The 27415-nt window shown below is 31.8% G+C and overlaps 2 protein-coding genes across 5 annotated transcripts; one reads left to right on the forward strand and one right to left on the reverse strand.

Annotated features, from left to right (window-relative positions):
• Positions 1–9621: 9621 nt before the first annotated feature.
• LOC133690329 (palmitoyl-acyl carrier protein thioesterase, chloroplastic-like) lies at positions 9622–13162 on the forward strand. 2 transcript variants are annotated; one of them, XM_062110580.1, is made up of 7 exons: positions 9622–9886; positions 10536–11116; positions 11242–11375; positions 11572–11685; positions 11780–11951; positions 12055–12123; positions 12683–13162. In XM_062110580.1, the coding sequence occupies exons 2-7, from the start codon at positions 10622–10624 to the stop codon at positions 12950–12952; spliced, it is 1254 nt and encodes a 417-aa protein (XP_061966564.1). In that variant the 5' UTR covers positions 9622–9886; positions 10536–10621; the 3' UTR covers positions 12953–13162. The 2 variants fall into 2 exon arrangements, with proteins under 2 accessions (XP_061966564.1, XP_061966565.1); XM_062110581.1 differs by having other exon boundaries at positions 10607–11116.
• A 5715-nt stretch (positions 13163–18877) lies between these two features.
• LOC133690059 (3-hydroxyisobutyryl-CoA hydrolase-like protein 3, mitochondrial) lies at positions 18878–25105 on the reverse strand. 3 transcript variants are annotated; one of them, XM_062110208.1, is made up of 10 exons: positions 24789–25105; positions 24441–24542; positions 24018–24070; positions 22785–22919; positions 22581–22677; positions 20767–20896; positions 20218–20396; positions 19886–20013; positions 19677–19778; positions 18878–19193 (listed from the first exon to the last, which is right to left on the reverse strand). In XM_062110208.1, the coding sequence occupies exons 1-10, from the start codon at positions 25090–25092 to the stop codon at positions 19095–19097; spliced, it is 1329 nt and encodes a 442-aa protein (XP_061966192.1). In that variant the 5' UTR covers positions 25093–25105; the 3' UTR covers positions 18878–19094. The 3 variants fall into 3 exon arrangements, with proteins under 3 accessions (XP_061966192.1, XP_061966191.1, XP_061966194.1); XM_062110207.1 differs by lacking the exon at positions 24018–24070 and adding an exon at positions 24295–24359 and having other exon boundaries at positions 24789–25102; XM_062110210.1 differs by lacking the exons at positions 24441–24542; positions 24789–25105 and adding an exon at positions 24295–24312.
• Between the last annotated feature and the right edge of the window lie 2310 nt (positions 25106–27415).

The raw sequence follows: 27415 nt of genomic DNA on the forward strand, positions 1-27415 counted from the left end.
TTCATACTTATATATGGATTGAACTTATTTTCCTATTATAAAGTTTTATGTTGATAGACATAATTTTTTATTTGACCATTGGATTAGGCTAATAATTTCTTTCTAGAAGATTTGAAAGGCATCTTTTCCTATTAGGGTAAAATTCATAGTAATTAGATATCAAAAAGGCCTTGCAATAATGTCTAAAAGTTACTCTTCAAGATTTGCAATATTTTCTTAGTTGGTGATGCAACCATATTATTCGATAGTTTCACCCACATTTAACTAGTGTTTTGCCTATGTTTTATATATAAAATACCTTGATATTCTTTATTTTATGTTTTGAAGGCACTTTTGGATGAAAGATGCAAAAAGGAGTAAATTGGAGATAATTGGCAGATTTGACCTTCAGTCGATGTTTTGTGCAGAGCGTGAGCTCTAGAGGTTGAAATGAAGTGATTCCAGTGGCATTAAAAAGCTAACATCCATACCTTTCTAGAAATCTAAGGCAAGAAAATAAAATAAGGAAGAGCATGGAAATCGCAGCCTTCAAAGTCAAATCTCGCAATCTGCCAGTGTTGACCTTCGGCTATTCCAACTTGAATATCTGGAGCTATAGAAGTCCAATTGATGCAAACTCAATTGTTTTGGATTCAAGACTCAAAGGTCTATAAACGCTCCAAATTTCAGCAAAAAAAGATGTCATATAAGGGAGATATCACTTTTCAAAGATGACATTTGAATTCTGCCAGCAAACAGGTTTTGTGAAGAAACGAGTCCAAATTACGTTCCAAAGCATCTAAACCGATATCCAAGTTTTTATTTCAGAAATTTAGCTCCTCTAAGTCAAAGCTTGAAGATTTCATGTAAGGCTATTTCTTCTTTTTAGGGAAAATAGTTATTGAAGTACTTGAATGTAAACTGCCAACTTAAGGAAGGACTATTTTGTAAAATAGAGACTAGGGTTTCTTAGCATATAAAAAGAAAGAGAGAAGAGGCAGCAGCCAGCAAAAAAGAGGGAGAGCAGAAGGAGGCAGCAGCCAGCAAAGAATAAACACAAATTCTCTCCTCTACAAACCCAAAAATCATGCTCTTTTCATTCTTTAGAAGTAGTTGTTCAATAGTTATGTAAGGCTAAGCTCTTTTCTTGGTTGCAAGGACACAACAAACCTTCGGATTTCAAGAACCGTGAGATTTATTCTTCCTTTTATTTTCAGTTTATGTTATGAATGAGTATGATTGTTTTCCTATGCATATTTCCTATGATTGTTGTTGATGATTGCTAGAGTGGACTCTAAGTTATTGTTGTGAACAATCTATTGCTAAATTTAATATCAAAACCGGAGTTGTGATATATGAACTTGTGAAGAAACTAAGTTGATAATTGTCGTGAAACTACGTTATTGAACTTAGGGAGAACATTTGAACAAAGTGACATAAACTGCGGACAGCTTGTATGTTAATCTTGATGAAATTATCTAGTTCTTAAAGCTACCATTAAATTGAATCATTAGTGCGGGCACTTTGATTGTTTATTGGTTAGGATTAGTTATACGGCGGATCCGTTAATTAATCAACGTTAAGAAAGATAAAATTTCAGAACATAAACTGCAATTTTCGTTTCAATGATCGGTTCTAATTTCCGTTGGTGGATGTGTGCTTGTGACCAAGGTTTGTTTTCTTGATAAGTTTCGGTTTTAATTGATTTTGTTTGCTAGTTTAATTACTGCCATAGTTTAGATAATCACAAACCAAATTCCCCCAATTACATAACGTACAACATAAAAATCTAACTTGAAACTTCCTCGTGGGATCGACCCCTTACTTGCTCTATACTATCTTGTGTGTTTTAAGCTAGGGTAATTAATTTGTGCGACCGCGACATCGCAACAGTTGGTTTAGGATTCTTTTTTCTATTTTATTTAAAACTTTTTTGTCATTTTTCTAGCCTTGTTTAAAATATTTTACCTAGTACAAATATGATTATTTAATTTGTATTTAGGATATTGATTGATTTTTTAAAAATAAAACTTGTGTAAGAGTTTGATCTTACTTTTGGTTCAGAACTTATTAAATAATATTTTTTATGTCGTTCATCCTAATACATTTGATTCTTGGTTCGTTATAATCAATGAGTTAAAATTTTTATCCAATAACTACGATTCTTTTGTTAAGGTAATCAACGGATTAAGTTCTTCTCACTTGATTTTAGCTTTTTTGGGTTGTTTTCAATCTTGATTATAGGCTCTTACTTGTAAACCCCCAGCCCAAAATTGATGAACAAGAGTTAAATAAGAAAATCCTCAATTGAAAAATAATAAAGATCATTAAGACTGTGATGAAAAATCCATAACTAATTTATTTAGATCTTGGATGGAGTAGAGAAATAAATCGGTATGCGAAATGGTAGCTCAATCGTAAATCATGTAAATTTTCCAGTCTAATAAAATAATTGTTTAAAGGAAAATATTTTTGAATTGGGGCTAAAATATTTAGGATAATAATAATAATAATAATAGAGTGGAATTCTAATTAAACCAATGTATGATTTTACGCATGAATAACATTGACCGCCAGTATAAGCTTGCGTCCAATCACGTGATTTCTGATTGAAAATGGTGAAAATCTAAGGAAAAGTTTATTATAATTAGAGATGAGAGTCCTCAATAAATTAGTTAAAAATCTTGATGATTTAAGTGAATAAAACACTATGCAAAAATAATGATGACAAAATAAAATACAAAAATTTATATATGGACAATTAGTAATGGTATTGTCATAATTAAAGCCAAAAATCCTTCTCCTTGCTATTGTAGAGGCCGACCACCATTTATGAATAGAGGGAGCTTATTTTTTCTTATTTTCCTTTCAAAATTTAAGTGGTTCTTCCAAATTTATGAGCTTGTGAGGTGAGTAAAAGTGATTATCAAGGGAGAAAAATAAATCAAAGAGGAATAGGGAGAGAGAAACATGTATGACAAAGATAGAGAAACAAGAAAGCTTCAAATGAGGAAGAAGATAAAAAGGAGAAATTTTTAAAGAACTACTTTATGGTGTCCAAATTTGTTGGATAAGATGTTTCCTACCATTTAACTTTTTGTTTGAATGGGTTTATGAAGGACGGATGAAAAAATCTTAATTTCTCAATTCTCTGGTTTATATAAATGGTTTGGAAATTTGATGTTTTATGTTAAATTTATGAAAGTGGCATGAGAGGGAAACAATTAGAGTGAAAACATAGAAAAAGTTTGAAAATAAACTAAAAGAAAAATTTACATTAGGGTCGACCATATAGGAGGGATTTTTGGGAAAATTAGCAAAAAAATAACTTAGATTTTATGATGTATGTTATGTGAAATGTTTGAACAATGAAATATGATTTCAAAAGACTTTTGGTTGAGAGTGTGAAGTTTTTATGGTATGTGTGTGTGAGAAAAAAGTGGTAAATTAAAAGTTTGGGTGTTTTTGTAGTAATGAATATTATTAGTTAATGTGAAAGTTTTAGAAATGATGATGGAAGTAACAAATCTTGATTTTAAAATAGTTTGGCATGTTGTGATGACATATGAAAAGAGTAAGAATAAGTTTTGAAAATTTAAATGTATGAATATGTAGAGAACCAAATAAGATTATAGGTTAAGTTGTTTGGTAAGGAATGAGATGAAAGAAATATGGTTAGTTAGAAGAAAGAACATGAAATTTTTGGTTAGCAAGTGGTCGCCCATAGGTGTGAGAATTGGATATTTAAATTTGTATGTGTTGTGTTTATTATTGAATATAAATGTGCTTGAGAATAAGTAGTTATGATATATGTTGACTAAATTGTTAGTTTGTAAGTTGAGAAGCTTTGGAATCGGTTTAAACATTTAGTTGATTTATGTTATTCCAAGTTTTGAGTGTTGAAAAGTGTAATAAATGGATTATATAAAGTTTGGTTTATAATGGAAAAAAATTGAGTAAGTCATTTGAAAAGAATTAGCATGTGAATTGAATTTATTTGGTAGGACTATGTATAAGTTACTAAGGGTTGAAATTGGACTATCGATGCTTGAATTTTTTTTTTTAAAAGAGAGAGGAAGATTTAGTTAGTGTAATTGTATTCCTTTGCAAACAGTCAAGTTCATGAAATTTTAATGGATATAGAATTTTGGTATAAAAGAAAATATAAATGGGTTATAATTTTTAGAAAACATAAGAAATTGTATGTTAAATGTAGATTGTAGTGGAAATCGTGTAAGTTTAATATCTAGGTGACATTATTATGTTGTAATTGATGTGAATGGTGATAAAAAAAAATCGAATTAAATGAATAAAAAAAATCGAATTAAATGAATAAAAAAAAATCTGGAAAAAAGAGAGTTATGATTGAGACTTGTATGTTTTATAATATGATCAAATTATGTTTGAGCTCAATTGGAATTTATGTAGATTAAGTTACCTTAGTAATGAAATTGAAGAAAATATGAGAAATTAGTATTTTTCAAACATTTTTAAAGATGTTTTGAATTAATTGGAAGATTTTAAATGGTAGTATTGGATTTTCCTTGTATGTGGCCAAAATTAAATATTTGTGAAAATATAGAATTTGAAAATTTGATGTAATTATATAAATTTTTGTATTAATTAATGATGTGTACAAACAAATTATTGTAAGTGGGATGAAATTTGGGTTTTAGCATGATTTAATGTTCGAGGACATGCTTGTAAAAAATATAGGAATATGGAATCCTGGGTTGATGTAGTTGTGATTCATGTTGACTAAAGATTTGGGTTAAATTATTTTGTTGTAATGTTTTACATTGATTGATTTTAAAAATAAATGATAGGGCTGATTATTTGGGTGTGACTAGTGACTATGAGAAATAAAAATTTAATTATATAAGTGTTAAAAATTTGCATGATTAATCCTATTTAGGTGTCTGGGTTAAGCTTTGATATATTTATTTATACAGAAGTAAGTGATTATTTGTTGAAGTAAATTGGTTGTTAAAATAAAAATTAGAAATGTTTAGCTAAACAACAAGTATGTTTATTATCTAGGAGTTGTAAAAAAAATGTTTCAAGTGGGGTTGACTTCTCAAGAGCACGTAAAGCAGGAGCTCAAGATAAGGGTTGCCCCTCCCTTGCTCTTTTTAATTATTTAAAAAGCTTTGGTACTTGTTAGATTTTTAATGAATATTTAATTGTGTTGCATCTAATTCAAAAGTTATATGTGTTTTGTAATTAACCACAAAGGTAGTAATATTACATGTAATTTGTAATAAACCGCAACAACTTAACTAGTAGATAATTATAATAAACCGCAACAGTGGTATCTAGTGTATAGTTGAAGTCGACCGCACAAAGATAACTAGTTTATAATTGAAATTGACTACAATAGTGATAACTATTATGTAAATAGTAATTGACCACAATGGCAATTACCATTATGTAAATTGAAATTAATCACAATGATGGTAACCTTTATGTAAATAGTAATTGACAGCAACAATAAAAATAATTATGTGTAAAATGTAATCATCCACAACGATGAACCTCTTAATGCATGTTTTTTAGCCCATCAAATGAGTAGGGGCTACCAATATGATGTTTAGGAGTCGACCAGATGAGTGAGAGCTACTAATTAAATGTTTCTGATCTAGCCATATAAGTTTATGGATTGAAAAGGTATTTAGTCGGTCGTGTAATATCCCAAATAGGCGAGTGAAGGTTTGGTAACTAGCCTTATTAGTAGTGCTAGTTGCTAACATGTTATACGCGTTTTGGGGCGTTAAGCTCAAATGTGGGCTCACGCCACCAAGAACAAAACCGTGAAGGCGGTAAGGCCCAAAGCGGACAATATATAGCATGTTGGGCCAGGCTGTTACAAGGCTTCCACCCAGGTCCCCCTCACGGTTTTGTTCTTGGCAGCTACACATGACCCCAAAACACGTCTTTCAGAGTAGCACAGCACACTCACCCTGTCAGATACTGTCCCCTATGGGCCTCTAAGTCCACCCATTTTCAGGCTTCCACCCAAGTCCCCCTCAGGGTTTTAAACGCATCTTACTAGTCAAGGTGAGCATGCACATTGCAATATCCCATATTGGTGAGTGAGGGTTTGGTAGCTGACCTTATTATTAGTGCTGGTTGCTAACATATTATACGTGTTTTGGGGCGTTAGGCTCGGAAGTGGGCTCACGTTACCAAGAACAAAATCGTGAGGGCGGTAAAGCCCTAAGCGGACAATATACGGCATGTTGGGTTTGGCTGTTACAGGGCTTCCACCTAGGTCCCCCTCACGATTTTGTTCTTGGCAGCCACGCATGACCCCAAAACGCGTCTTTCAGAGTAGCGCAGCACACTCACCCTGTCAGATACTGTCCTCTCTGGGCCTCCCAGTCCACCCATTTCCAGGCTTCCACCCAGGTCCCCCTCAGGGTTTTAAATGCAACTTACTAGTCAAGGTGAGCATGCACATTGTAATATCCCACATTGGTGAGTGAGGGTTTGGTAGCTGACCTTATTAGTAGTGCTGGTTGCTAACATGTTGTATGCGTTTTGGGGTGTTAGGCTTAGAAATGGGCTCACGTCACCAAGAACAAAACCGTGAGGGTGGTAAAGCCCAAACCAGACAATATACAGCATGTTGGGCCGAGCTATTACATTTGGTATCAGAGCTGACCTCACTGGCTGTCCGATTGTGCCGACGGGATCGTCGGGCTCCTTAAGGGGGTGGATTGTAATATCCCACATCGGCGAGTGAGGGTTTGGTAGCTAACCTTATTAGTAGTGCTGGTTGCTAACATATTATATGCGTTTTGGGGCGTTAGGCTCAAAAGTGGGCTCACGTTACCAAGAACAAAACCGTGAGGGCGGTAAGGCCCAAAGCGGACAATATACGGCATGTTGGGTCAGGCTGTTACAGGGCTTCCACCCAGGTCCCCCTCACGGTTTTGTTCTTGGCAGCCACGCATGACCCCAAAACGCGTCTTTCAGAGCAGCGTAGCACACTCACCCTGTCAGATACTGTCCCTTCTAGGCCTCCCAGTCCACCCATTTCCGGGCTTCCACCCAGGTCCCCCTCACGGTTTTGTTCTTGGCAGCCACGCATGACCCCAAAACGCGTCTTTTAGAGCAGCACAGCACACTCACCTTGTCAGATATTGTCCCCTCTAGGCCTCCCAGTCCACCCATTTTCGGGCTTCCACCCAGGTTCCCCTCAGGGTTCTAGACGCGTCTTACTAGTCAAGGTAAGCATGCATATTGTAATATCCCACATCAGCGAGTGAGGGTTTGGTAGGTGGCCTTATTAGTAGTGCTGGTTGCTAACATGTTGTACGCATTTTGAGGCGTTAGGCTCAAAAGTGGGATCACGTTACCAAGAACAAAATCATGAGGGCGGTAAGGCTCAAAGCGGACAATATACAGCATGTTGGGTCGAGCTGTTACATTTGGACAACATACAACATATTGGGTTGGGCTGTTACTTTTGGTATCAGAGCCTACCTTACTCGTTGTCCGATTGTGCCGATGGGGTCGTCAGGCTCCTTAAGGGGGGTGGATTGTAATATCCCATATCGACGAGTGAGGGTTTGGTAGCTAGCCTTATTAGTAGTGATGGTTGCTAACATGTTGTACGCGTTTTGGAGCGTTAGGCTTAGAAGTGAGCTCACATCACCAAGAACAAAACCGTGAGGGCAGTAAGGCCCAAAGCAGACAATATACAGCATGTTGGGCCAGGCTGTTACAGGTTGCATGAGTGGGGGTTGTAAACATTAAAACAAATTGAGATATAACTTATTTGGAACTAATAGAAAATATGTATGAGCAATAACTTAATATTGTAATAATTGGAATCAATAGGTAATAAGCAATTTGGGAATGAAAATAAATAAATGAGCTAAAATCAAGCATAAAATACTTAAGATGGAAAATATAAGAATGAGCCAAAATTAAGCCAAGAAATCATTATGGTTGAAAAATACATAAATGAACTATAAATGGGTGCAAAACATATGAAAATTGAAAAGTATTATTGAAGTGTCAATATAACATAATGGGGTTTAAAATAAACCAATGAAATTGGTTGGTAGAAAATGGTATGTTGTATGTTCAAATGACATAAACGTGTGATATTTAAATAAGTTGTGACAGTGAACCTAATACTTAAAAGTTCTAAACTATCCACGATGGAGGAAGTTATCAAGGCTTAAAGGTTAAAGTGACAAATACTTTTTTTTAAGGGATTGGTAAAATATATGAAGAATATAGGATATAAACTATAAGTATTGATTTAGATCAACAAACACAGTTGGATTATAAACAAAAAACAAAGAAAAAGAGAGGTTTTCTCTTAAATTACCCTTTTGATGATGATTTTTTCTCTCCTATCCCATGAACATAAAATCCCATACCTAAATAACACAAGAAATCTCACAATCCTAAATCCATAATCTCTCAAACTCCAAATCAGAATTACCATCAAAATCTAAATCCTATACATTGTATAAGACTCAAATCATAAATCATGTTTAAGAAAAGAGTTATTGTTGTTGTTATGGACTCTTCTCCTTTTAATCAGACTTTTTGTTGTTGACCCTTTAGAAAAGAGTGATTCTTAAGCTAGCTTCTAAATCATAATTGCCTCATTAGAAATTTGAGATTTCTAGTAAAAACTCTCACAATTTAGGTTTTAAGAACTAACTAAAGGTATGTTTCAGAAGTTTTCGTGTTGAGACAATGATGACTTCTTCAATTCTTAGATATTATAATTTCTAGCTTGAAGCATGATTAAAGGATTTTTGAGGAAAAAAATTGGGTCATTCTACCAAGTAAGTTAAGGGCAAACAATTGTTATTGTCATTCATGGCATTAGGGGCAAAAACCCAAGTATTTTTTCACATGGGTTTGACACTCAAATCCTTTATTTTGTTGTTGCTGTCATAGCTTAAAACCTTTGCATGAAATGTCTTCTCTTTTGTACCAAAACTAGCTTTCTTATGGAATTTTAATTGATAGATTATTATGGTTGTTGTTTCTAATTCTTGTTCTTCTTGGTTATTACTACTTACAACCCAATTATCATAAAAAAAATTCCTCTTTCTTAGAATATGAATGGATGATCCGAGATTTCATTGCATGTGTTTACACAAGGATTTCAAAATCAAGCAATTGTTTAAGTTATAGTATCTTAAATTTTGAGACATGTAATTCTATTTGAATTTAAAGAGGAAAATTATACTAAATAGATAAGTTAAAATTATTAACCACATGATAAAAGTTTTTTTTTATTGTATTTTTCTAATATGATTGGAAAGCTGTAATATTTAATATATAAGAACTTTTTAGTTATTAAATGAAATATAATTGTAATTTTTCAACTAATTAAATATTTTTTTTTGATTTGTTTGGGAAGATATTAAATGTTAACGCTAGAATAAAATTTGAAAGTAAATAGTAATTTTTCAAAACTTAACAAGTCGGTGAAATTTTGATAATTTTTCTTTTTTATTTTAATAATAATTAGGCGAGGATGGCAAATAGGAAATAAAGACAGGGAAATGGGAATTTCAAAGAGGGAGAGGCGGGAGGGGGCCAGGTGGACAACAATAACGCCACGTCTCCAATCCCCTCCCACCTACTAAACCGCTGGCCCTAAATCCTCTCTCTGTATAGAGTTTTATATATTTATTTTCTTTTTTTGGCTTGTGGAAACACAACGAAAACCTGAAAAAACTCAGAACAGAAAAGGAAACGTAAGAAGTATACTTCCAAAGTCATTGCAAGCACTAGAAGCTACGGGAAAGAGAGAATCAGGGGGGTTTTGGATCCTAAATGACGCTATAGCCTTTCCTCTTACTTTCCTCTTTTAAAAAATTCCTCGTGTTTGTTGAGCTGCTCTTCCTCTCTCAGCCTCCTCTCCGAGGTACGTACGGGCTTGGGAGATTTTCCTTCCTCTTCTCTCATTTTCTTGTTTGATCTGGTAACAGGTTTTTTTTTTTTGTGTTTGGTTGCTAAGAAAGTTTATGCAATGAGAGGGTAATGAGGTTTTTGATATGTAATTAAGAGATCTGATTTTAAAAAACTAGTTGTTATTATTTCGATTATGCGCTTAGAATCTGAATGTCTTTTTTATGGTCAGATCTAAATACGTGTAAAACCAGAATTTTTTTTAAATTCCTTTTTGAATCTGGTAAATTCCATTCTAGAATGAAGCATGTTGGCACTTTGATTCTTTTTGTTTAAGATTTTCACAGGAATGAAAAAAATTCTAGAGGTCTGTTTGGTTTTTTGGTTATTTTGTTTCTTAATTCCAATGGGAAAGAAAAAAAATGCACTAACTTTTCAACATTGAGGAAAAAGGGAAAATTTGAAGACGGGGAAACCCATTTCTAGAAATAAGAATTATGCTTTTGCTTATTCATGAAAATAAGACTTGTCTATTTTATTTTTCTCTTTTTACTTATTTGGGACACGATTTGTACTGTTGTTCTTTCATAGTTTTTTTTTTTTTTCATTCTACAATGTGCTGCTTCTAATTAGTTGTAATGGAATAATCTTTGTACATGTTGCAGGAAGGTGTTGTCGGAAGATTGCGTGTCCTTTTTGTAAATTTCAATTCAATTGTCGCTATCTGATTTGTCAGTTCTACAATCACGCCATGGTTGCCACTGCAGCTGCTTCATCATTTTTCCCAGTTCCTTCGCCATCTGGAGATAAGGCCTCCAAGTTTGGTATTGTGTCTGCAAGTTTGGGAGGAATCAAAACGAAATCTGCCTCCTCTGGGGCTTTGCAAGTTAACACAAATTCCCAAGCTCCTCCAAAGATAAATGGCCCTCCAGTTGGCTTGGCAGCATCAGTGGAAACTCTGAAGAATGAGGATGTTGTGTCGTCACCAGCACCTCGGACGTTCATCAACCAATTACCTGATTGGAGCATGCTTCTTGCTGCAATTACAACCATGTTTTTGGCAGCAGAGAAGCAGTGGATGATGCTTGATTGGAAACCAAAGCGACCTGATATGCTTATTGACCCCTTTGGTATTGGGAGAATTGTCCAAGATGGTCTTGTCTTCCGCCAGAATTTCTCAATTAGGTCATATGAAATTGGTGCAGATCGTACAGCATCTATAGAGACGTTGATGAACCATTTACAAGTATGGTCATGTATTTAAATTTAGTCTTATTCCTGGAGAGAGAATTTTCTCAAAGTTATGTTTGGGAGGTGTTTATATTGTCTCCACAAACTCGAATAATTCCTTTTATTTTTCATTGGTTGCAGGAAACTGCACTTAATCATGTTAAGACTGCTGGGCTCCTTGGCGATGGATTTGGTGCAACCCCAGAGATGTCCAAAAGGAACCTGATTTGGGTGGTAACTCGTATGCAGATTCTGGTAGATCGTTATCCTACATGGTGAGACACAATCCAGTGTATATAATGCTTGAATCTGTGATCTTATGTGTTTTTGTTTTATGTAATAAAAGATATTTGCTGTTAGCCAAGTTGTTTTGCAGAGAGGCATAGGATCTCATCAAAAATGATGCCTGGCCCTTGGGACTAGGTCTTGTTGGGTTGTGCTAATAGAGGGCTGACTTATTTAGTCTTGCAGGGGTGATGTTGTTCAAGTAGATACTTGGGTGAGTGCATCAGGAAAGAATGGTATGCGCCGTGATTGGCTTGTCCGTGATGCTAAAACTGGTGAAACTTTGACCAGAGCCTCCAGGTAGAAAACTGCTTTGATGAGATCCTTGCTTTTGTAGTGCTTTTACAATTGCATACTCAATTGATTTCAAACATCTGGTTTGGAAAATTTTCAGTGTGTGGGTGATGATGAATAAAGTGACAAGGAGGTTATCCAAAATTCCTGAAGAAGTTCGAGGGGAAATAGAGCCTTATTTTCTGACTTCTGATCCTGTTGTGAATGAGGACAGTAGAAAACTGCCAAAAATTGATGACAATACAGCGGACTATATCTGCGAAAGTCTAACTGTAATTAAATATACCAAAACTTATGTAGTTATCTTCACTGACGGTTTTATTTCCTATAACAATCTGCTCACAGTAATTTTGTTTGTCTTCTCTTGATTCACAGCCTAGATGGAATGATTTAGATGTCAACCAACATGTTAACAATGTGAAGTACATAGGCTGGATCCTTGAGGTTCGTTCTTCAATCTCAATATTCCAGTTTTTACGTTTTAATCATTCTTTGACCTTTCTTCTTGCCCGCTCTGTTTTTTTGTTTTGTTATTGTTATTGTTATATTTATATATATATATATATATATATATATATATAAAGTTTCTTTAATGTGCAATCTCATAGCATCTCATTAAAATGGATGGACTGAGAATGAGAATGAGATCATGTCCGGAAGGGTAGTTGTGCTGGGATTGAATCAAAATTTAGTCCTTTGGGTTTAATTCAACAAATAAAATTTTATGAGCATGCATTAGTTGACATTCTTATTAACCTTTAAATTTTGCTTGGCAAGTTGCTTGTTTTGATCTCATGAACTTGATGCTTGCATAGAGTAACAAGTGGTGTCAGGGTGTTGAGAATTTCTGGCTTTTAGAACTCTTTATCACAATCCAGTTTATGTCAGACAGCAGGGCACGCTCAAATGTGTTATTGAACTGATTCATTCCTCCTCTCAAGTATCAAGGTCTTTTCCATCGTTTTTGTTCGTTCACCTGACGATATGGTGCTTCTTGTTGCAGAGCGCTCCTCCACCAATCATGGAGAGTCATGAGCTTGCTGCCATTTCTTTGGAGTACAGGAGGGAGTGTGGCAGGGACAGCGTGCTGCAGTCCTTGACTGCTGTATCTGACACTGGCATTGGAAATTTAGGCAACCCTGGTGAAGTTGAGTTCCAACACTTGCTCCGGTTTGAGGAGGGTGCTGAGATTGTGAGGGGAAGGACTGAGTGGAGACCCAAACATGCCGACAATTTTGGTATCATGGGTCAGATCCCAGCTGAGAGCGCTTAAAGGACTGATGTGGCTGGAGTGGCATTACTCTCCTTGCCACGTGTTACATTACCTGTGTAGAATCCTGCCTGTTTGAGTTCCGGGATGTATGTTTTCTTATTATGTATGTATTTATATATAATTTTTTTGTTCAATTTCTTGGATAAACGAAAGCTGTAAGCTCAGTATAATTAGCTGTTGACATGTTCTCATTTTGGAACTTGAGTTTAATTTGTGTTGCTGTAAGGGTAAGAGCAAACGTGGACATTTCCACAAGGAGCACTAAATGTAGGCTTAATCATTGTTATCTTGGGAAAGAAAGCATATTAACTATTATAAACTAGTTGATCAGTTAGTATGACCAGTTAATCTTAAATTTAATTAATGTACTTTAGAACAGTAATATTTAAAAATGTGTTCTCACTAAAAAACTTTATTACTATATTAATTCACCATGTATTTTTATTTTGTATGCAAATGATCCAATTTATCATAGAATTGTCTTCATTTTATCATACAAAACATTATTTCTTTCACTATTGTGCTAGACACAGGTGGACTGTGACCTGCTATTGGTATGCTTGAGTTTGCCTCTTATTTTGTCTTTAAACAATTATTCAGTTTTGGTTATTGATTTTTTTTTTTCAATCTCAATCTTTTATGTTATGTTCATGTAATTTTAACTCTAATAACTTATTTTGTTTCTTGTGTTATATCATGTTTACGATGTCAAAAAAATGTCCCACCATTAAATTGATGTTTAATTTTCAAAAATCAAAACTAATTTTACCATTTAAAAAATGAAAAAAATAGGAATTAAATTTAACATATAAACAAAAAAAACCATTTTTTTCTTATTTTTTTTACATGGGGTGTAGAAATCTACAATTTGGTCCATGAAATTTTTTTTTTTAATGTTTTTTAGGGTTTGACGTTTCGATCCTAATTTTAATATGTTTTACACTAAGTCCCTAAAATTTAGAAGAACATAGATAAAATCACCTGAAAATAGAAGAGGAGGGAGAAATTTATCAGTCGATCAATTTCAAGAAAAAAAAAACAGATTTTGGTGTCAATGAGTTTATCTTGGAGAGATAGGTGCTCTTCTTGAAGAGAGTGACTCAATAGAGGTGATGTTTCTTATTTAATAGGTCATGAAAAGTAGATCGAATCATAATTATTTTTAATTGAGTTTGATTTGAGGTTTTTTAGAGTGATTATAGATTTATTTTTTTTAGTGTTTGAAATGAGCTTATTGCGGTTTCCATGATTTTTATGGGTGTTTTTAAGTGAACAAGTTGAAAATTGATTTTGAGGTCCAAAAGCTTGAACCCTAACTTGCTCTCGCCTTCAAAGCCCATGTGCGCCTAAGTTTTTTTTAGACCATGCACGCCTATCCTTTTTCTTAGATATCGCATTATTTATTTTTTAATATTTGATAAAACAATATATGTAAATTAGTATATTAAAATGATATTTAAGCAATTGTCCAATCATTTTTAAGAAGATTAAGCCTTTTTTATGATATTATCAATTTCTTTATTAATAATTATGTATTTGCCTAATATGTAGAATTTTGAAAATAATTTTCACACTAATATTGAATAAGAATAAAATATATGTTTTAGAATATTTCTTTATGGTTATTTTTGTATATAATTTTCTCAAGTTTATTGTTCTTAGATTTTTCATTAAGGTGTGTAAGAATAATTGATTCATGAATTTTTAATTTTTTTAACTGAAACTTCCATGATTAGAATAAGTTTTTACTTATAAACAATGATTCTTGTAAAAAAGCATGTTTTTTTGCCACAATAAAAAAGAAATGAAGGAATCATGAAAATAGGTTTTTGATTAAAATTATACATTTTTTTTATTTTTAATTCAAATTATTATATTTTGAGAATATATTTTTTATTGTTTTCCAAATATCTAGTTGAAACAAACTGCCAGGATAAATTCAGTTAATCCTTTTCAATTTTGATTTTAAATTTTAATCAATTTTAATTTAAAAGAAAGAATGAGTTTAATGAAGAAATTAGAATTCTAGAAAAGGCTTTAAATCTAAGAAATTTGCTAATAAATTATGCAAGTTATAAAAATCTATTTATGGACTTAAAAAAGCTTCAATGAGTTGGAATATCTATTTTGATGAGATAATCAAACAATTTTATTTCATAAAAAATATGGATAATCCTTGTGTTTATAGAAAGGTTAGTGAAGTTGTTTTCCAAATATTATATGTAAACAATATATTATTGATAGAAAATGACATTACTTTGCTCCTGTCAGGAAAGATCTAGTTGTCCAAGAGTTTCTCCATGAAAAATATAAGAGAAGTAGCTTATATACTATGAATAAAGATCTATATAGATTGATCTAGAAGGTTGCTTGGATTATCTCAATCCAGATTCATTGACAATATGCTAAAACAATTTAGCTTATAAGAATCCAAGAGAGGATACTTATCAATTTCACATGGGTTACACCACTCCAAAGACATGTATCCTAAGACATAAATTGAGAGAGATAGGATGAAAATGATACCTTATGCTTCAAATATAGGATCCATTATGTATGCGATATACAAGATCATATGTATTTTATGCTTTGAACATAACAAGTACAAACCAATCTAATCCAAGTTACCACATTAGAAGATAGCAAAAAACATTTTTATATACTTAAGATTAACTAAGAATATATTTCTAGTCTATGAAAAAGATGAACTTATAGTTCAAGGTTATTTAAATACTAGTTTTAAATCAGATATTGATGATAAAAAAATCTCAGGATAGGTTTTTACTCTAAATAATGGTGTTGTGAGTTAGAAGAATTTTAAACAAGAGGCCACAATAAATTCTACAACTAAAACTGAGTACATCTCTATGTTTGAGGTGGCTAAAGAGGCTATTTAGATCAAGAAGTTCATCACTAAACTATGTGTGGTTCCTAGTATTATTGATCTAGTAACCTTTTACTGTGATAAAAAATAGAGCCATTACACAATCAAAGAAACCAAGGTCTCATCAATAATCCAAACATATACTTAGGTGATTCAATTTGAATAGAGATATCATAGAAAAAAAAGATGTAAAGATAAAGCAAGTACACACTGAAAAACATCTTACAAATCATATTAGTAAGGTATTGTTCCATTAAAATCATGATTGTTATATGGAGTGATATGATATTAGATACATGAGCGATTAACTTTAATACAAGTGGAAAATTGTTAATGTATATGCTCTGTCGCCAATCGATTGATTACATGTGGCATGAACTTTATGCATATAAACACATTTTGATTTTAAATAAATTTTTTTATCTTTAATATTCATTAAATATTTGATTAATGAATCTAAAGTAAAGATTAAGTCCTTAGGACAAAAATAATTTACAAAAAAATTTATAAAGTTGTTATAATTATGAGATTCCTATTGAATCAAAACATTATTTCTAAATATTCCTGATCAATACTCTTTTAAGAATACATATTAATTAGAGTCATTGAGACTGATATATATTATATTTTTTTCTTTACCAAAAGAAGTATTTTTTCTCATAAGTTGAGGTATGAGGGATACCTAGAACTAATATGTTGGTGTTTGTCAGACGACATGTACATTAAACTAACATACATGAGAATTTCATATGAAGAGATCACTTATTTCTATAGAAAGACTTATGTGATGGTTGTGTAAGTGATCCTTAGACTTTATATTACTAAGTTATCTTATATAAAGAATGTGTGTTTTGCATATTTTTCTAATCAAGGATAACAAATGAGAAAATATTGGGTATAACATTAACTATATGAAGTTATTTAAGTAATAAAAAGAAGATTTATCACCCTAGGTAAATTAGAGAAATTTTTTTATTTATTCTCAAATAGTATTGATTGTAAATCCTAGCGCGACGTGGGATGAGTTTTGAAAAAAGTTTCAAATCTTATTCAAAGAATCAATGACTATGATGTTGAGAACGAACATGATTTGATAGAGTAGACATAATTCATTCTACAATGTCAAATTGAAACATTGTTGATGAATGAATAATTAATATACTTAGAAACTAGTAACTGAAAGGTTAAGTTAAATCACTTATAACTTTTCTAATATTTTAGGGATTATGACATGCTGCTAGACATTGATAATCACTTATAACTTTCCACTTATAAATTTATTTTCAATTAAGTGACACTTGATTAATTATCCCAGTTTAATTTTTTACCAATGGTTCTTATTGTATGTGACCCATTAGGTTCCTAACATGTTAGTTCAATATAAATCGTAATCCTAGATAAAATATAATTAATTAAATTAAATTAAATTAAATAACTTAATTTATTATCAATTTAATAACTTATTGATTTATATATAAAGATCAACTACACTGTCTAACAATGTGTCATGATACTCTAAATATTAGGAAAGTCATACGTGATTTGACTTAACATTTTGTGAGCAATTTCTTAATGTAATTATTATCTCTTCATAAGAAATGTTCTTATATAAACATTACAACATGAAGTATGTCTACTTTGTCAAATCATGTTTCTTCTCAATGTCATAATCATTGATTCTTTGAATTAGACTTGTAAATATTTTCAAATCTCATCCACCCTGCACAAAGATTTTATAATCAATACTGTTCGAGAACATGTGAAATATTTTCCTTAATTCATCTAGGATGATGAATCTTTAATTAATCACTCAAATACATTTATATAGTTTATAATATACCCAATGTTTGCTCATTTGTTACCTTTTGATTAGAACAATGTATAATTATGATCAAAACATGACATTTCTAATATAAAATAATTTAGTAATCTCAAGTCTAAGAACTACTTACACAATTGTCACGTAAGTCATTCCATAAACACAGATGATATCTCCATATAGAATTCTTATGCAGATTATTTTAGAGTACATGTCATCCAACAAGCACCTACATATTAGTTCCAGGTATCTCTCATATCTCAACTTATAAGAACAAATATTTCATTTTATAAAAGAAAGAACATAATATATATTAATCTCAACAGCTCAAATTAATATTTAATCTTAATAAAACATCGTCTAAGAACATTCATAAACAATGTTCTGATGCAAGATGAATCTCATAATTATAAAAGCTTTATAATTTTAATTTTAAAATATTTTTGTCTCATGAGCTTTATCTTTATTTTAATTTTTTATTCAACCAATAAATTCATTAATTTAACATAAATAAATATTAAAGATATATTTTTTTATTAATAACTATGTTTTTGAATGAACAAAGTTAATGTTATAATTAATTAATTAATTGATTAGCTAAAAGGTGCAAACATTAACACTTTAGACACATGTTATAGCCTCGTGATTTGTTTTTGCATGTTGGTACAAAAGCCATAAGTTTTTTAAAATTAAAGGTTTTGCAATTTTTAAAAAAACCGACTGACCAACTTTAGAACAGTTTATCAGCATCATAGTATGTTTTTGAACACCAAAGTGAAAATTAAAGTTATGTAAAATTGAGCGTTTTGCTGATTTATGCATTAAAAAGCCTATAAGAAAGCCTATAGGCAAACTTTAGGCATTTTTTAAGACCCTTAAATTTTTCACACTTTTATACGTTAAATAATATATGAGCCAACTTTAGGCACCTAGTTGGATCTTATGGTATGCTCTTACATGCCCGCGTAAACTCTACAATATAAGTTTTGTGGTATTGGATTTTTTGTATTTATATACTTTAAAAAGCCTACTAACAATTTTAGGGTCTTAAAAGTATGTTTTTGCATGAAGAGACAAATAACAAAGGTTTTGTCCAATTGGATTCTTTCGCATTTTTGTGCTTAAAATGAAATCATTAAATTTAATTTAACAATAATAATAATTAAATTTAATAAATAATGACCATAAAAAAAATATTCGCGTACCTGGTTTACCCATGGAATTTTGGAACTCTCAGATCCTGATGTTATTTATTAGGACCACAAGATTCAGAATCAACCGTCTACGGCAAGCACAAAACAAGAAACATTATGGCACCAAACTGGGACCATCATTCCAGAATGGTTTTTCTGTTCTGCAAATTACAACTGTTTATCTTCACTGCTTCGGTTTTATTCCTATAATAACAAGGTCTCAGGGGATAATTTCATATGCAATATTCATGCTGTCAGCTCAGCTTCTGGGCTTAATGGTTTGAAGAGAGATTCTATTTCACTTTGATCTACTTCTTCCAAGCTTGACGGATTCCACTTTGGTTTCTGCCAAGGAGTTAATCATGCAAAAACCACTAAGTAAACAATCCAAATATAAACAAAACTGAGGAAAATGAAAACATGCTTTAGGCGTCTCAATGATAAGAAAAAATCTTGAAGAGTTCGAATGAAATATTAAAGGTTTGAAACAGGAAAAGGAAAACAAAAAAGAGAACATAACAAGCTAAACAATCCACAGAAATCTAGATATTTGCATTAACAAGCAATGAAAACCAATGTCAATATCTCTTCTAATAAAATCCAATAATATCAAACCACATGCGAAATAACTAGATATAATAATGATTGTTTTAATATACCAATGGACATTACATTTAGAAGAAGAAAGCTACAAACCTATAGTGGTAAGACTAAAAATTGTCTGAAAAGTTAATGAAAAATCATTAAGACAGAGGTCGCAGACTCAAGTTTTGGATACATTAATACCAGTTTGGACGTATAAAAGAAAGGGGCAAAGAAGAATAGAACCTGATCCTTGTCAACCAAGACTGCCCTGACACCTTCAGCAAAATCATTGCGCAGAGAAGACCTAAGGGCAATGCGATATTCTGTTTTCATCACACCACTTAGCTGGGTGCAACAAATCGCAAGAGGAACACAAATGTTAATAAACTACAATCCATTAGATAGGGAAATTATCTAACAATTAAAGATGAAAACCACAATTGCAAACTCACCGTAGATAATTCATTGCTGATTTTACCAAAGGCAAATGCAACTCTAGAGAAGTATTTCTGTGTCAAGCATAGAGAAAAGGGAGCACCTTTTCCAATACCTTGAAGAGCATCATTTGCCCACTCCACCACTATGAAAAGAAATCAAGGAAATCAGATGCAGACAGAGGATACCAAAAAACAAATCCATGAAAACTACAGTGTACAATGCCACAGTCCTATGATCGATCAGACATAAATACTAGAGTAATAAAGAAAGAAACAGGGATGCAAGGACTATAGAGTACCAAATAAGCAAGTACACATGCCAATCAACTGGTATTAATTAAGCTCACCTTTAGGATCAGCACTCAGCTGATGACTTTTCAAGTTTTCAATTATCTCCTCCACTGACTTATTTGGACCAAAGGTTGAGATTATTCGAGGTAAAAGTGACTTCAACTGGGACTCAGACTCAGGGTCATGACCATACTCTGCTAAAAGTGCGTTGATGTCCTGATGTGGGTCATTAGAACTGGAATACATAATTTTTATAGTAAGAAATTTAGAGTTCAAATAAACAATTTCCTAATGATAATACATCGCTTAAATTAGCTATAAACAGCATAGCCCACCTTGAAATGTAAATGCTATGAGCTGCAAATCTAAAGTAAAAGAAAGAAGAAACAAGTGGGATCTTCATTATTTTACGACCTAAATTGATACAGTAAAATCAACCAAGGGGAATGATTTTTTGCCCAATTATTTTTGTGAGTTCCAAATATTTGTTATAAATAGAAAATTAAAAAAAAAGACATAACTAATTAGGTTGCAAGAGATCCTCAATGAATTATTTTGTCACCAAAACTAAGACGCTCAAAATAATGAGATTTTCAGGGATGTACAAGGTAATTTGCAAAAGGGCCTCCTTCAGCTGGACTAAATTCCCAGATGGAACATAGTGTGATCCAAGACCTACAAATAGTGCATCAGAGGGTGTAGAAATCCTCTTTCCAGTCAATGCAAGATAATTGCCTGCAAAATGTAAAATTAGTCATCACACTGAAAAACATAAAAGAAACAGCAGATGAGGTAATGACAAACATGACTAACTAGATCTCAAAAAAGCAGTTATTAATTTAAGAGAATAAACCTACTTTGTTAACCATTTAAAAACTGTGAGGAGCCAACATTATAAACGGTTGGCATCAAGATTTAAGCACAGGATCATCTTACTAACCATATCTTAACTCTTAATATCAGAAATCACCAAAAGCTAAATTCAAATCTCCATGTGAACAATATGAATTACAGAGAAGAGAACATTTTTCTCTTCATGAATAATTTAAGCCCTGTTTGTTTCATGAAAAGTGGTTTTCAGGAAACCATTTTCTAAACTTTACTGTGTTTATTTACCATTTGAAAAGTTGGCCAACAAAAAACACTTTCCAATCAAAGAAAAATTTGGCTTAGTTTTCAGTAAAATGTTTTCCTTTTATTTTAAACGGAAAATACTTTCTAGAAGTTGTGAAAAATTTAGAAATATCTTGTTATTTGTTTATTATATCAAATTTGATCCTCAATCTTTTAATTGCTATATATTTTGTTTTGAATCCTTTTTTTTCCCTTCAATATCATCCCTTAGAATTTCATTTAATTTGACTTTATATCAACTTTGATTCTCATTCTTTTGATTGTTATTTACTTTTCTCTTATCCTTTTCTTAATTAAAATCTTTTATCTATCAGATTTGGTCTATATTTTTTAATTGCTATTTATTTATTTTTTTTGAAATAATTTATGAAATTGTAATTTTTATTTTAATTTCATCATCTTTCAACTTTTTTATCTGTCAGATTTGGTCTGTAATATTTTGATTATTATTTATTTTATTTAAAATAACTTATAAAATAAATTTATTTTTTTTCAAATTCATCCTCCATCTTTTTTATTTGTAAGAACTAATCCTCATTCTTTTAATAAACATGAAAAAAAATTAAAACATTAATAAGTTATTTTCCAACTTATTTTCCATGACAAACAGTGTTTTCCAACTCATTTTTCATGACATTACCAAACATCGAAAAATAATTCCCTTTCCAAGAATCCACTTTTCATGGAAACCACTTTCTAAAAAAAAACTACTTTCTAGCAAACAAACAGGGCCTTAATCTATTTACAAAATCCTATTTTGATAAACTATTATATGAACTGTGATCCTAGGTGATGCAGGTTTGCTACCAAGATTTTTTAATGTTAAAGCAAAATCCCAGCTTTTGATCTTTGAAATCAAAAGAGTCAGGCACCCAAATGATTTAACTAACACATTATGTTGTGTAATGTGCAATCCTTGTATAATAGATTTGTAAAAAACATCCAATGTATGAAATGTTCTTACCCTGTAAAAGTTTTCAGAAAATATATCACTATCTTACCTGAAAAGAGCATTGACTCAATCTCCAATCATAAGGAGAGATTCTTTTAACCAGATTCTTTTTTGAGTTTTCTACTCATGGAAGAAAAAAACTGACTTGGAGAGATTATAAACATATCTTGGAGGAATAAGTTATTTCCAAAGATGCATGATCGATAAACATGTCTTTCATTCCCTAGTTGTTGCCATCTCATCATGGGATCATGGAGTCAAAAAAAGATTCTAAATGCTAGTTCAAGAAACAGATAATAGTTTGATAATTAAAAAAAAAAAAAAAACACATACCAACTGATCCTTCTCCTGGACTTTTTGCTGCTATATAGGAAAAGCCAACATCTGGGAACAAGCCAATACCATTTTCTGGCATAGCAAGAACTGTCCTCTGTACATGAGTTCATGAAAAGCTAGAAGTCAGGAAAAAAATGTACAACACCATTCTTATATATATATATATATATCAAAAGACCTTAATTTCATAGGAAACTATACCTCTGTTACAATCCGGTACCGACCATGACCAGATAGCCCAATTCCAAAGCCCATTGTTACGCCATCCATCAAGGACACATATGGTTTTTTGTACTCAGAAATTTTGCATATTAAAGAATATTCTGCAGTGAATACCTGGAAAAAAAAAGCATTGAATTCTGGTAACAACATATGATTGAATGCATTAAGTGCTGACTAATATTAAACATTTATAAACATATATTCTTTGAATCAATACAAATAAAAATAAAATAACGCAAGATAGAGCCAGAGATTTAATTTAGGAGTAAAAAGGCAATTGTGTTAAGTAAACTTCTCTTTAAAAAACTGTTATCTAGATTGTTTAGTTATGTATAATACAATAGGGCTATTTAATTTTACTATTATGGACTGGTTTTCATTTCATTCTAGACAACAATTATGTAATATTCAAATTGCAAATTAAGAAAAAAAATCTTAGGAGAATCCTATTTCAATTGATAAATGACCAACCTGGCACTATTCAGAGAAAAATACATAACTTTATTGATTTTTTTTCAATCAAGTGATTCTACTTACTTTTTTCAATAAAATATAAGGATGAGCAGGGAGTTCTTGTAAGGAACTTGGTAATAAATTTGATCAAATTCAAAGAACACATACAATGTCTAACTCATGCCACAAAGAGTTGACATAAGGATTATGAGAAAATAATATGTGAATGCACAATATAACAAGAAGAGTATGAGAGTTTGATCAGGTAGCACAACTTAAATATGCTTGAATTCATTAAAGCTGCTCAAATTGCAGGCACAGAACAACATCCATGTGCACATGTGTGGATGCAAGTATAGCAATGCAGCAAGCAGAATCCATATGGATACAGTATATTGGACACGAATAATTATGCAATGTTAGGGATAATACAGTAGAATGAATTTGATTTATCAATGTCTCCTCAGCCATCACACATATCATCACATTATATCACATACCGCCAAACATTATCTTATGAATCTTAAGACATAAACTCTTAAAGAAAGGTGGGGGGGTCGGGACATTGTAGGAACAGACTGGTTCTGAGCATGGTCACAAGAGTTTTTCCGTGAAAATTGACCATAGGACCAACCGTGGTCTAATTGCAATAAAGAAACAAGGAATGTGAATTATGGGTAATATAGAAGTGTGAACTTGGTCCAACAACATGCAAGGTGATGGTCAAGGGTTCATGTAACTAGAAGGACACAACAAGACCTTAATCATATCCGACAGTTGGCGTTTGCTTGTAATAGCCTTGATATCACCACCTGCAGATAAACTTTGATATCGGTAATCATTCAGACAAGCATTCAAAGAATCAGGCACAAAAATGCCAAACATATATAAATAGCGACAACAGAAAGGAACCATTAAAAAAAAGAAGGAAAGAAAGAACCCATAATTTGCAAAAATGCTGAGCACATATCAAGAAGCACAATTATACAATAATGCGTGCAAAAAACGAAGTGGAATGAGAAAAGTGCATAAGCACCTTCTGCACAACAGGAGTGTTTTTGTCCTTTTGAATCTCGGCAACAACCCCTTTAATATCCATTCCTGCATATTTTTATATTCCATGGATGGTCACCCTCCAAAATCACTTGTAACTAAAAGCAGCCATATTTTAGACCTCTTTACCTGCACAAAATGCACGAGGCGAGCTTCCCTCAACCAGAACGCATTTGACCCTTGGATCCGATTCCCATTCATCCATAAATGTTTTGTACTTTATATCCATATCTGCATCATCCAAAATAATCATAGCATAAATAAATAGCAAACCATAAAATAAAATAAAAAACTAGCCGTTCTCTACTACTACTACTACTACTACTACTACTAATAAATCCAATCAGCGCAGAATTAAAATTTTTAAACCGACGAGCAGGCATCTATTTATAACTTGATTAATAATGTGTTTCCTTTTCTGAAGGAGAAAAAAAATTCAACTATAATTTAAAGAAAGATACGGCCAAAAAGCAGCACCTAAGTTCATGGCGTTGAGGGCCTTGGGGCGATCGAGAGTGAGAACAGCGACCCCGTTTGGATGAATATTACCCTTAACGAATTCATCGACGGCAGCGGCAGCGGCAGCCATGATCGAGAAGCTTCGAGGAGGAGGAGAGAAACAGAAATCGAGGGAAATGGAATTTGGAGTGGGAGAGTGATGATGATAAAGGATACGTGGTGGTTTTGATTTTGAGAGGAGCGGTGATGCTGACGACACTCGTAGTAGGTGTATGCTCTTCATTTTTATTTTTTGTTTTGCTTTTTTACGATATGAGACCATTTCTGCTACTTCTACTACTAGGAACTAACAACAACTAATTTGAAATCTATTACGATTTTTTTACACCCACCGAATTTCATTTAACACTTCACCAATCAAACACTTCTCACCATTATTACTCTATCACTTCCAGGCTATTTACAACTCACTTAATTAAAACTATTTAGTGAAATCTTATATTTAAAACTATTTTAATTATCAAGAGTTAAATTTTAAATGAAATTCATAAAAACAATTAAAACTATTTAAAACTATTCTAGGCTATTTATAACTCACTAAAATCTTTCAAATGAAATTCAATCACTGAAAATAATATAAAAATAAATCAAATATCAATTTCTTTGATTTAATATTTTTTTTTTAAAAAATTAATATTAATACTAGTTTTCCAAAATAGTTATCTCTTTTTTTTAAGACATTTGAAAGAATAAGATGAATATGATAAAAGTAATAAAGAAAATAAATTAAATTAAATTTTATCTCTCATAAATATAATTCAATTTATTTATTAATTGAATTCAACTTAATTATTTTAATCGAATTTAATTATAGTAAAGAATTAGTTTCAAACAACTTGTTAACACTTAATCCTCCAATCTTTAACCTCACGCCAAACACAACCTTAAAATACACAAGGTGTAAGAGATGCTTTCTTTTTACATCATTTAGTGACTTTGTTATATTTTTTGTTTTTCTAGTTGAAAACTATATTGCGATCAAATAAAAAAAATTGAACATAAAAAAATATTCGAGTCATATGTTTTGGCAATGTTATTAAATTTGGTCTAGTAGATTAAACTTGCAGCCTCTCAACCTAATTTTTTTATTAGCTTGGGTTTCAAATTAAATCACGTTAGAGTTACTTTGATGTGATACAATCAACTTGGTAGGTTCAAAAGCAACCCGGACAACTATAAAAATTTTTTTTGCTTTAAAATAAATTCAAGATGATATTTTTTAACATATTAAGATGATAACATATTCAGATTCAATCAACCTAGTTTCATAGCTTAACTCGTTAACTTTACAATCTAGATCATAGACTCAACAAGCTTTAATGACTTTGTTTTTTAAAACTATTTTTTATTTAATTATACGATAAAAATATATGCTTGTAAAATTAAGCATCAACCAAATATTGGGTTATTTGTTTGAAACTACAATAACCCCATATAAAAAAATAAAACAAATTATGAAGACTAACTCAAAATTAACCATATGTTAAATGATAAAATTAAAAAAATCTCAATAAAAAAATCAATAAATGAAATTGAAAAAGGAATAATACAAAATAGTCTATGTGCACAAGCCTTTAAAATGAAAACCAAGCATACGAGCTTGCTAGCCTAAACTTGCAAATCTGGGCATTTTTTCTTCTTTTATATATATATATATATATATATATATATATATAATTGCACGACAGATATCCACTTAAAAATTATAAACGATTGCAACATCATATAGCAAAGTATGAATTAAATGATAAATAATTGCCATAATAAAATTTAATTAAATAGTTCACAACTTATTTCTCCACTATCCATTATTGGATTCAACTGATTGTTTAGTATGTTGTGCATCTAGTGATAATCTACAAACTAACAGGTCAGATTTTGTTGATTTATTGTTGTTTCAGAGATATCATCACCACACTATTTCTAGAAAACTACCCTGAAACTTTGTGTTCCCCTCAGACCGTCTTCTATTAGTTTCAAACATGGCCATCAGTTACCTAAGAACCAATTGATCGATTCAACAAACTCAGAAAACAGTTGACCGATTAATGCAATAGAGTACTCTCACCACCATAGCTACCAAAAAAAGCTTCATCACCATTAACCCAAATAACACCAACACTTCAAACATCCCTCAACCTCCTCAAAACATCAAAACTACCTCTAAATAGAAACCACCTAAAAAAGACAAACCCTTCTGCCACCTACATTGCCACCATGGCACTAAAAACACCAACACCTTAGCACCTCATGGGCTGATAAAGTGAAAGTTTCAAATTCAACAACCTGAGCTAAGATAGTCTTTTTTCATGACAAGAGATTGGTACTATTTTGAAAATTTTAGATAATGTAATTAATAAGAGTATGTATGGAACCAATATTTAGTAGGATTCTTCCCTGGTTATAGGATGCCCTACCATGCAGCCAACTATATTGTCTTCTGGGTATAGAAGAATTGTGGCATTGAGAGTGTCATGACAACACAACAAGATTTCTTGATTTTTCATTTTAAGAGGTTGTGAATGTCTGGGGGAAAGATCATTATCCTTTAACCATAACATCTTTATTTTATTCTTGACAAGAAT

Source organism: Populus nigra, chromosome 3, assembly GCF_951802175.1.
Source record: "Populus nigra chromosome 3, ddPopNigr1.1, whole genome shotgun sequence".
NCBI lineage: Eukaryota > Viridiplantae > Streptophyta > Magnoliopsida > Malpighiales > Salicaceae > Populus > Populus nigra.

Bases quoted from the DNA above. Each gene is read 5' to 3' on its own strand.
- LOC133690329 (XM_062110580.1), top strand. From the start codon at position 10,622: ATGGTTGCCACTGCAGCTGCTTCATCATTTTTCCCAGTTCCTTCGCCA. The intron at 11,117-11,241 runs GTATGGTCATGT...CATTGGTTGCAG, and splicing joins CGTTGATGAACCATTTACAA to GAAACTGCACTTAATCATGT. The intron at 12,124-12,682 runs GTTCGTTCTTCA...TTCTTGTTGCAG, and splicing joins ACATAGGCTGGATCCTTGAG to AGCGCTCCTCCACCAATCAT.
- LOC133690059 (XM_062110207.1), bottom strand. From the start codon at position 25,092: ATGGTCTCATATCGTAAAAAAGCAAAACAAAAAATAAAAATGAAGAGC. The intron at 22,920-24,294 runs GTGCTTATGCAC...TTTTTTTTCCAG, and splicing joins ACACTCCTGTTGTGCAGAAG to GTATTCACTGCAGAATATTC. The intron at 19,194-19,676 runs GTTCTATTCTTC...ACTCCTTGGCAG, and splicing joins TCTTGGTTGACAAGGATCAG to AAACCAAAGTGGAATCCGTC.